This window comes from Zingiber officinale, chromosome 2A (assembly GCF_018446385.1).
Source record: "Zingiber officinale cultivar Zhangliang chromosome 2A, Zo_v1.1, whole genome shotgun sequence".
NCBI classification, from domain to species: Eukaryota; Viridiplantae; Streptophyta; class Magnoliopsida; order Zingiberales; family Zingiberaceae; genus Zingiber; species Zingiber officinale.
In genome coordinates, this window is record NC_055988.1 from 99241146 (window position 1) to 99251524 (window position 10379).

At 35.3% G+C, this 10379-nt stretch overlaps 2 protein-coding genes across 3 annotated transcripts; both read left to right on the top strand.

Moving 5' to 3' along the window:
- Positions 1–1352: 1352 nt before the first annotated feature.
- LOC122041690 (probable serine/threonine-protein kinase At1g01540) lies at positions 1353–5676 on the top strand. Of its 2 annotated transcripts, XM_042601462.1 has the most exons (7): positions 1357–2390; positions 3913–4017; positions 4121–4243; positions 4329–4499; positions 4584–4713; positions 4786–4995; positions 5265–5676. In XM_042601462.1, exons 1-7 carry the CDS (start codon positions 1810–1812, stop codon positions 5400–5402), a joined length of 1458 nt encoding a protein of 485 aa, XP_042457396.1. In that variant the 5' UTR covers positions 1357–1809; the 3' UTR covers positions 5403–5676. The 2 variants fall into 2 exon arrangements, with proteins under 2 accessions (XP_042457395.1, XP_042457396.1); XM_042601461.1 differs by having other exon boundaries at positions 1353–2390; positions 4329–4713.
- Positions 5677–6924: 1248 nt separating this feature from the next.
- LOC122039831 lies at positions 6925–9983 on the top strand. The gene is made up of 5 exons (XM_042599263.1): positions 6925–7290; positions 8803–8879; positions 8978–9153; positions 9230–9335; positions 9434–9983. Exons 1-5 carry the CDS (start codon positions 7035–7037, stop codon positions 9749–9751), a joined length of 933 nt encoding a protein of 310 aa, XP_042455197.1. The 5' UTR covers positions 6925–7034; the 3' UTR covers positions 9752–9983.
- Positions 9984–10379: the final 396 nt, after the last annotated feature.

Genomic DNA, 10379 nt, shown 5'->3' on the forward strand with positions numbered 1-10379 from the left:
ATATTCGAATTTGTTTAGAGTCGAGCTAAGTTTGAAATGATCTAAATTATTGAAATAGTTATCCAAGTTTGACTTCATTTCTTTTTTATAAGTTAAATTTGGTTCGAACTTGATTTATTTATATATTATAGAGCTTTAAATTCAAACTTATTTGAAATTTTTTATATTTTGAAACTTAATTTATTGGTTGCTAAGTTTAATAATACAAGCTTAGAGACCATTCGGTTTATATTTTCCATGTTAATTTTTATTTTAGAAAATGAAAAATACATTTAGTTTATATTTTTTATGTTCATTTTTTAAAAAAAGATAGAACATTTTCTAAAAAAATGAAAAATACAAAAAAAAATCATTTTTTTTTAAAAATGAGAAAATATTATTTCATAAAAATGAAAATGAAAATGAAAATACAAACAAATCAAACTCTCCCTTATTTATTCATTTTAAAAAATTTTCCATTTATTTATCAAATCAAATATCAAATTTATTTATGAATGTTTAATTTATTTACAGTCATATCCCCGACCAAATCCAAAATATTATATATAAAATATTTTGGGTAAAAATCAAAACGATGCCTTTTTATTTTCAAATTATCAAAGGAACACCCCATTTTGATTTTTTTTATCTAAAGGATGCTCAACCCACCAACTTTGCCAGTAAAAGGATATAAATATCTTTCGGTACACGTATTAAACCCTGACATAATTGGACAATTATATGAATAGAATAAAATCATATTGTAACAATTACAGTTTCATAGTTACTATAATTACAATTATTTATAGTTATAACAATTATGAAATAATTATTTACAATTATAGTAACTATGATTTTATAATTACTATAATAGTGAATTGAATAGTATTATAATAATTATGAAATCATAACTATTACAATATTAATATTTTTAAATGTTAAATATGTCTGAACACATTTTAATAGTTATGAACTTGTAACCTCTACAATCTATTCAGAAATTAAGTAGAAATAATAGTAGAAAATAATAGTAGAGAATAATATTAGAGGATATTTGAATAAATGTAGTAACAGATGAGATACGATGCCTTTTTAATAAAAAAAAACAAAAGTTGAAAGTAGAGCATCCCTTTCATGATTTAGAAATAAAGGAATGCCCTCTTTTTATTTTTACCCAAATATTTTTATACTAAATTGTTATAATAATTTTAATTTATTTAAAGTGAGTTCGGTAGAGTTTAAATAATTTTTTAATAAAAAATATCATATGTATAATATTTTTAATTAAATTAAAATAAAAACATTATTTACTTGGTTGAAGCAGTTAAAATATATTGACCGATAAAACAAATTCCCAGTCTCCTTCGCACCTACCAATTCGTGCGATCTTCAAAGTAGTGTGAAAAAGTATAATGAAGCGAAGCCATGGCGGACTGCAAGTAGAGATTAAAGTGCGGAGTTGATTCTTCCACTCTGGTCCCATCGTGACAACTGCGAAACCTTCGCCGATCCCTTTCTTTTTTCATTCACCTTCAATTCGCTGCAATTCCACTCTCGCCTTGCTCTTCTTCCATGGGCTTGAAGCATTCCTATGGCATTTGATAAGCTTCACCTCCCGTTTTCTCTTCCTCCATTAATGTCTTACTTCATGCTCTCTGCTTCCTAGAATCCCCCCTTTAGGTTTTCATTTCCATTTCCACGCTTTTTCTGGTTTTTTTTTGTTGTTGTAAAGATTCAGTTTTGGGGAACGTGCTGCATCTCCTCCACATCCGCATTGCGGTTTCTTGTAGTGGAGGCTGAAGTTGTGTTGAGGTAGGAGCGACGACAACAATGTCGGGCTACGATCTGTCGAAGAAAACAGTCATCTTTGGGCTCCATCTGTGGGCGGTGGTGGGCATCTGCATCGGCGTCGCCTTCGTCCTCCTCCTCTTCCTAATCTCCCTCTGGATCTCCTACAAGCGCAGCAGTAGCTCATCCCGGAAGCATATCGTCCCTAAGGTCTCCAAGGAGGTCCGAGAAGTGCGGGCCGGGTCGGCGCTTGCCCTTTTGCTTTCCTCCGAGGCCGAGCCCTCTCCGCCTCCCACCAAGCAGCGGGAGGAGGAGTCCCCAATTGCTCTCCAGTGGATTCACGTGGAGACCGGTAAGGAGCACCGCATCACCTACCCAGACCGCGGCGGTAGCGGGTCGTCGCATGGGAGTGGGGAGAGTCGGTCTGTGGACCAGGCGCCGGCCTCCGTGCCGGAGGTGTCGCACTTGGGTTGGGGACATTGGTACACCTTGAGGGAGCTCGAGCTTGCCACCGACAGCTTCTCCGACGAGAACGTCATCGGCGAAGGTGGATACGGTATCGTCTATCACGGGGCCTTGGAAGATGGCACTCAAATTGCAGTCAAGAACTTATTGAACAACAGGTGCTCGATTGTTTTCCATCTTTCCATTTTTGTTACACTTGATCTTGTAGGACAGAATTTTCAACCTGAAGAGCACAGTTAATTGACACATTTTTCTTATGCACACATAGTTCTGCGAGTTCACCATTGCATTGCACAGACAAGTTTTGCTAATGAAAGAATTAGGGCTTCATCCATAGTGAGGTTGTGGATCCATGCCATTGACTTAGATGCTACTCATTCATCTATTATTATCAAGTTGTCATGAAAAAACAGCCATAGAAGTCAACTCACTTCCTTTACCTGAGAGCTGAGATTAACCTATCTTCGAGTTAAATATGACTTTCATTTGGTATGCAGCTGTCTGACTTGCGTTATCATGATATCTATATTCAGTCGATAAGGTTTTGTTGCTCAAGTAACTGGCCTGATGCCATTTCGAATATCTTAGATTCACATACTAATTGTTCAATTCTGTATCGCCTATATATGTTATCAAACCCTCCCCATTATCACAACTCCTAATGCATCTTAAAATAGTTGATCTACATCGGACACTTTCAATAGTGAAGATCAAATCATTGTATTGAAATGCATAATCTTCACTTTGATTAGAAGCAAAGACCTTCTTGAGACATTTCCCAGGGCAGTTGCATATACAAGTATGGTAACACCCACTAATTGTATAATTAGTGTCGAGGTAAAAACCCCAGTAAAGAAAAAGTCTTGCCAACAAACTGATCTTGCACATACCTGTTAAATGAAAGGGTTAATCTCCCATCAATTTGCATATATAACATTCTGATTCATCTCCAATTATTTTTCAGATACTCAATTGTATATTTCTATTTATCATATGATCACTTTTAACATTTAACATATTGAATGGAGAATCATTCCCAAATCATAACCTCCAAGCAAAATACTTGATCTAGAAGGAGAGCCAAAAACAATTTGAAATTAGTTATTAGAATCGCTTTTTGTTACAATGTCCCTGAATAAGAGAATTAACTTATAAATTAATTAGACCTAACCACTAACTTAAAATGTTTAAGCAAGTTAACAATAGCTCATCTGCTTACAAACCCATGTGGGAGTAAACTAAGACGTTTTTTTACTCTCCCCAGCTTATGGCTGGTTCGATGTCAACATTGTCAAGATTGAAGGTTCAGCTCATAATCCAAAATCATGTCTAATCAGTAATCAGCAACATGTAAAACCCAATGGCCCACCATTATCACACAAGCTACTCTTTTCAATAGCTCACTGGGTCTTAGATTAGGCTGCTTTAATACCAGTTTCCATAATCTGCAAGACAAAACTTGTCTTTTAATTTGGTAAGCTCAATCACTAGTCTAAAATGCTTAACCATAATTAATAATTGTTACATATTTAAGCTTAGAAACCCATAGTTTACCATGTGGGACTAGTCATTTGTCATACTTGCAGTAATTTCTATATCTGTACTAATTAGAAAATAGAATGACTAACACAAGTGCATTGCATTCCGCTATAATTGTATTTATGTTACTTTCTGTAATAGAGGCCAAGCGGAGATGGAATTTAAGGTTGAAGTTGAAGCAATAGGACGAGTTCGTCACAAGAATTTAGTGAGATTGCTAGGGTATTGTGCAGAAGGAGAACATAGGTATATTATGATGCCTTGCTTTCTAATTAACACTGTATTTCAGGTGGAGGCAATTTAATGATAAAAGGAGTGCGCTTTCTAATGTTTTGTTTATGCCATTTAGAATGCTTGTCTATGAGTATATAGATAACGGGAATCTAGAACAGTGGCTTCATGGTGATGTTGGCCGTTCCAGTCCACTTACTTGGGATATTCGAATGAATACTATAATCGGTACAGCAAAAGGGTATGCCTCTTTGCTAAAATTTGTACTTTCTTTGTTTCACTTAATTTCAAAATAGTTCTTTCTGAAACATGGCTGTATAATGCAGATTACTCTACTTGCACGAAGGACTAGAGCCAAAGGTGGTTCACAGAGATATTAAATCGAGCAACATACTTCTTGATAAACAGTGGACTCCCAAGGTTTCAGATTTCGGACTTGCCAAGCTATTGGGCTCAGGGAGGACCTATGTGACAACGAGAGTAATGGGAACATTTGGGTTCGTGAATACTGTCTATTGCAACTTATTGTTTCTTGATAGCACTGGTATGCTAAATGACATTAGCTTGTTTCTTCTCTCTAGTTATGTGGCTCCTGAATATGCTAGCACTGGTATGCTAAATGAGTCGAGTGATGTCTATAGTTTTGGTATTTTTATCATGGAGGTAATATCGGGTCGAACACCGGTTGACTACAGCAGACCTCCAGGAGAGGTTAGTCTTTTTTCTCCCTGAAAGAAGCGAGATGAAGATGATGTGAGTTTCTGAGATACTCTTTTTTTGTAGGTTAATCTGGTAGATTGGCTTAAGACAATGGTGAGTAATCGAAACTCTGAAGGTGTCTTAGATCCAAAGATCCCTGAGAAACCCTCATCAAGAGCATTAAAAAGAACACTTTTAGTTGCACTGCGATGCGTTGATCCTGATTCACGCAAGAGGCCAAAGATGGGACATGTTATACACATGCTCGAAGTTGATGACTTCCCTTATCGAGATGTAAGTAGTTTTTTGACTGCCTTTTACTCCATCCATGAAATCTAGTCAGTCAAGTGAACTAACCAAACCCTTCTAAATTGTTCTTAGCCTCTGTTTTCATATCATGTATTATTTCATCACAAGTGAATCCCTGTGCAGAAACCACAAGTGAGCAAAAGAATGAAAGCATATCAATATTTTAGAAACTGCAAAATAGTCACAAAGACTACCTCGTCGCTTAGCCAGCAGTATTTGTATCTCAACAGCTTTTTGTTTATGTTTGAGTTCAGGAACGACGCGGAGGAAAAGACCCAAGACAGTCATGCCATGACAGCTCGGAAGATAGTAGAAAACAAATAACAGAGCAGCATGTGACAACTGAAACTAGTGATACTATTGTTGGAGCATGTGGATTAGCAAAAAGTTGAGCTGGAAGGAAACTACAATATCAGATGAATATTCATCTTGAAACCAAGAAACATTTCAGACTTTTGCGATAGAACATGCCTACAAAAAAACACAAAAAAAACTTAGTGTGTAAATGATGTTCTGTGCTAGTTTACTTGTACAAATTTCTGTATATTGTGTTATGTGCTTGCTCCTGCGGGCACATTTTGCTTGATGAACTGGCTCGTATGTACACTTCATTTGTATCATGGCATTGGTGAATACGAGGCATTATAATTTATCTTGCTTCTCTTATATACAATTGCAATCATTTTAAATAAATATTATAATCTTTTTATTTTACTGGAGAAGAGAGTTTGAAATTCGGTTGATAATTAAAACGATACTCATTCGGTATTGTTTAATGTGTGCCAGCAATAGCTACTCATGCTGGTATAGTTGGTATTTACACGTGGTGTTACTATAATAAGTCAGTGTACGTGAAATGCATAGTGTATTTATTACCTATATACAGAGAGAGAGTGTAATGAGTGAAAAAATTTCAGAGAAAAGTTCAGGGATAGACACATAAATTGATGCTCATCATTTTCACTTTTACGAGCTTTATCACTTTATGTGTGATATATATAATTTCAAAGTATGATTTAAACTATATTTAATGTGTATTTGATTCAATTTATAATGTATAACTTTGGTTATGTGATTATCAAGTAATCACATAACCAAGGTTATGGAGAATAAAACATAATCAAATGTTGTTTGGTTTAATCTAAATAATACAATAAAAACTTATTTGTTTGAAGGTTTTAATGAATAACCTAATTTAATATTTTACTATATTGCCCTTAGTTATAAAACCAACATATATATCTTTTAAATCCTACGTTTTTTTATTTTTTATTTTTCACGTTTTTCTTTATTTTTAGGTGTTTTTTTATTTCATTTCATTTTTTTTATTTTTTTCATTTTTTAATTTTTTAATTTTTTAAAATTTGTAAAAGTTTTTTATTTTTTTTATTTTTTACGTTTTTTATTTTTTCTATTTTTTTATGTTTGTTCTATTTTTTATTTATATATATATATTTAAAATTTTATACATTTTTTATTATTTTTTTATGTTTTTTCTATTTTCTATTTTTTTTGTTTTTTTTTCCCCATTTTTTTATTATTTTTAAATTATTTTTATGTTTTTTTATTTATTTATTTTTATTACATTTTTCTCTTATTCGAAGGTATTTTGGGTAAAAAAAATTTCATTAACCCGGAATAGAAAAAAACCTCAATTTTATTAGGTTTTTCGATTCCGAGTTGCATGCCCCTTTTGCTGATGTGTCGGGCATAAAATATTATTCGGGAATCATCGATTACCTAAATCAAATAGAATTTTCGTTAATAACCTTAGATGAATAAATAAGATTATCAAGGGTAAACAGGATTAACAAGAGTATTAATGAATTTTGGTTTTACTTTGAAATTACAAATAAAATATTTTTTTTTCTTTAAAAATCATATTGATATCCTCTCTCAAACTTTCTCGCACCCCACTTGAAAGTTACTACCAATGATATAAACCCTAATTCCTGGGCTTTTGCTTCTGGTATTTTTCCTGTGGTGCGGGTTTGGTTTGTACAGTTAGTACGTTATCTCCGGTGATGTTGGCCTTTCCGTCGATGAATCTCTCTTCCTTCCCCTGGGAACCTCGTATGGTTTTGGTCCCCAATTTCACCCGTCTTTCTTCCTGCACGCGAGCAATCTCTCTAGTGAGCTACGCGAAGAGGAGGGCCTCTGCTCCCCAGCCGCCTCCACCCAAGCATCTCGCTATCAAGGAAGAACGAGTGGAAGACGATGAGGGAGAATTTCTACAAGAAGAGGGATCGGAAGTCCAATTTGCTGATGATTTTGGAGACGGTGAGTCGCAATTTGTTTGCTTGTTCCCGTTGCATTCCTTTTTTCTAGTGCATTTTCAATCTCTACTTAGAAATTGCCATCAAAATTTTGATTCTTTCTAGCTTGTTTTTTGAAAATTTCACATGATAATTGCTTTACTTATGTTTGTTGTGTGCTCTATCTGTAGATCGTAGTAGTGTCGATTGGATAAATTGATCACGGGCTTATTTCATTCTTAGGATTATCTTCTTTTATAGCCAATAAGCCAAAGGACTCATTTTCCAATGACTACAATCACGTTGTGGACAACTAGTGAACGATGGTATGTTCAATGGAGTGACAAGATTCTTGTAGTCGATTCCAGATAATTGGGATAAACACAACATGAAAATCCATGCTCGGCATTTTGTAGAACTTGCTTCTTGAGGTAGTTAAAGCACAGTTTCCTTACTTTTTGAACTAGCCAGTGACCTATATGCTTTACTATGAATTATGTTAGATCTAGCATACTCTAAAGTCAAACTAGTTCCAGACTTATGTTCTGAATGATTAGTTATACAAATTTGTGTTTTTATCAATGATTTGGACAAACATTTGGTGGATATTCAATCAACAAGACCAGCCTCTTGTAAATTGGTGCAGTTTCTGTGGCTAGTTATATTCAGCATTAACATCAAGCACTTTTTTGGTGTTGTGTGACATTGATTGTGTATATAGACTCTGGTGAGTGTCATTCGTACTTTTTATGTTTAGGAAATTCATGATTCACGGTTAATTGGGGTTGTTCAGATATCTTTGCATTTCATGAACAAATGAACATCAAAGTACATAGCCTTATTCTTCATTAAAGAAGGATAGTGTATATGAATTTGTTGAATGATAACTAGCATTATTTGATGAAAACTTTTAGCAGATCATGATAGATGATAATTAGCGGAAGGCTAAAGATGTATGAACCATGACAATTCCGAGAAAAAAAGATTGCTTGAGCATTTACTTTTGACCTGATCCAATTAGGCTTCCTTGTACTTCTAGGCAAAAGAGCGTTCAAGGATGTGATGTTACAAAATGCAAACATTCAGAAAGAAGTAAAATCCTTCTCTCTCATGAGTATTTTCCCCATCTCAGAACAAACATATGAACTAGCTTTAGGTGTCAATTAAGTTTCTGATACTCAGAATAGATTCACTTTTTTTAGTTTGTGTCCATTAATTGAAAAAAAAATGTAACTTTCATTACTACCATTACAGATAAGTACTTAAACATCCACCTCCCTCCATTTACTCAGTCAGTATGTGAATTAATTTGCTACTACTTTAGCTGGCCTGATGCATCTTGCTTTATTTCTTGTTCATCTTGCTGGCACCTTTCTACGATACTAGATTGTATTTTTGTATGTATTACTGCTAACTCCTTGTATCTGCAAAGCTAGGCCTCATTGGACTCTCATTTTTGACAAGATTCTTCAAATTTATTTGTGCTAGATCAATTTGGTTGAGGTTTTATATCTAATGCAATGTCCATGCTGTACAGATTTTGAATTGGAAGATGATGAGGATTTTGAAGATGAATTTGAGGAAGAAGAGCTTGAGAAAGAAGCAAGTCTCTTTGTAAGTTTCTTGTCTATCAATTGTTGTGCAAGCTTGTGGATAAAGCGAAGTTTAGACTAAATCATCGCAATTTGCTATTGTATCTGGTTTATTTGGAGGTTGGAGATGGTGCTGCAGGGGGAGGAATTTCCCTTGCCGGCAATTGGTGGGATAACGAAGCATTGACCATTGCACAAGAAGTTTCGGTAACATTTGATGGCGACCTGAAAATTTATGCTTTCAAAACTACGACAAATTCGGACATACGTGTGCGAATTGAAAAGCTTTCTACCAGGTCTTGTGACATAAAATGCTATGAACTGACAATTGCCGATCCAATCATGTTCTTCTAAGTAAACCTCGTCTCACAGGTATGGTTCTCCCAGTATGGAGGATATTGAGGCCTTTTCTACCGTCTATCGCTCCCGCTTAGATGAAGCTGAGCTTGCTGGAAAACTACCAGACATCTCTTTGGAGGTGCCTGATCTTTCTTGCCACTTCTCTACTTAATAGTTCATTGTACGGTTCCTGTGTAACATTAAAAGGGTTAAAGATGAATTTCCTGTTTGTGCTAGGTTTCATCCCCCGGTCTTGAGAGGGTTGTGCATGTCCCGGAGGAGCTCGAACGGTTCAAAGACCGACCTATGTATGTGAAATATGTCGTTGACAGCGACAACGATGTTGCCACGTCCTCCTCTCAGGAAAAAGATGGTGTGTTCAGTCTCATTTCTTTGGATGTGGAATCAGGCCAATGCACATGGGGCATAGCAGACGTGAAGGTGAATAGGCAAAAGGCAGGGAAAGGAAGACCTCTAAGCAAGAAACAAAGAGAATGGCGGTTGCAAACTTCATTTGAATCCCTGCGGCTGGTCCGGTTGCATCCAGATTGCTGAGACATGGCACAGCCTTAAGGTTAGGCATATGTTCCTGTTGATCCACCTCCCCTAGCGATGAGCCAGTCTAAAATAAATCAAAAGGTTGAAATGATTATGCAAGCTTGATTTGGTTGCTTTTTATTTGCAGCTTAGTTTTGTTTAGATGTTGTTCACAAACATTGTTTGAACATGTTCATGAACATTATTAAGCTATATATATAGAGAGAGAGAGTGAGAGAGAGATTTGATATGTTAAGTGACGCTTCATGCACGATCGGGAGCGACGCGTAGACGTGGTGTTGCCAGCTTGATTTCTTTAAAAAAAATATTTCTTTTATTCTTTCTCTCCTTCTGCCTTCTATTCAAAATATTGGTGAGAGAATTTTTCCAAATTCTAAATTTCCCTTGTTGTTCTCTCGCTTGCTCTCGCCTCTTCCTTTGTCGCCATCTTCCATCACAGTTGACTAAAGCTCCGCAAACTATGAGTCGAACACAAAGGCTTGCAGCCGGTGTAAAAGTCCCCCTTTCTCCATTCTCGATCGTAAGCATTTCCCCTCCATTGTCTGTTTTTTAGCTCTGTACAATTTTTTTTTTTTTTTTTTTTTTGCACCATATATATATTCTACCATGCACGAGCCCTAGTTGC

Bases quoted from the DNA above. Each gene is read 5' to 3' on its own strand.
- LOC122041690 (XM_042601461.1), top strand. From the start codon at position 1,810: ATGTCGGGCTACGATCTGTCGAAGAAAACAGTCATCTTTGGGCTCCAT. The intron at 2,391-3,912 runs GTGCTCGATTGT...TTTCTGTAATAG, and splicing joins AAGAACTTATTGAACAACAG to AGGCCAAGCGGAGATGGAAT. The intron at 4,996-5,264 runs GTAAGTAGTTTT...GTTTGAGTTCAG, and splicing joins ATGACTTCCCTTATCGAGAT to GAACGACGCGGAGGAAAAGA.
- LOC122039831 (XM_042599263.1), top strand. From the start codon at position 7,035: ATGTTGGCCTTTCCGTCGATGAATCTCTCTTCCTTCCCCTGGGAACCT. The intron at 8,880-8,977 runs GTAAGTTTCTTG...GTTTATTTGGAG, and splicing joins AGAAAGAAGCAAGTCTCTTT to GTTGGAGATGGTGCTGCAGG. The intron at 9,336-9,433 runs GTGCCTGATCTT...TGTTTGTGCTAG, and splicing joins TACCAGACATCTCTTTGGAG to GTTTCATCCCCCGGTCTTGA.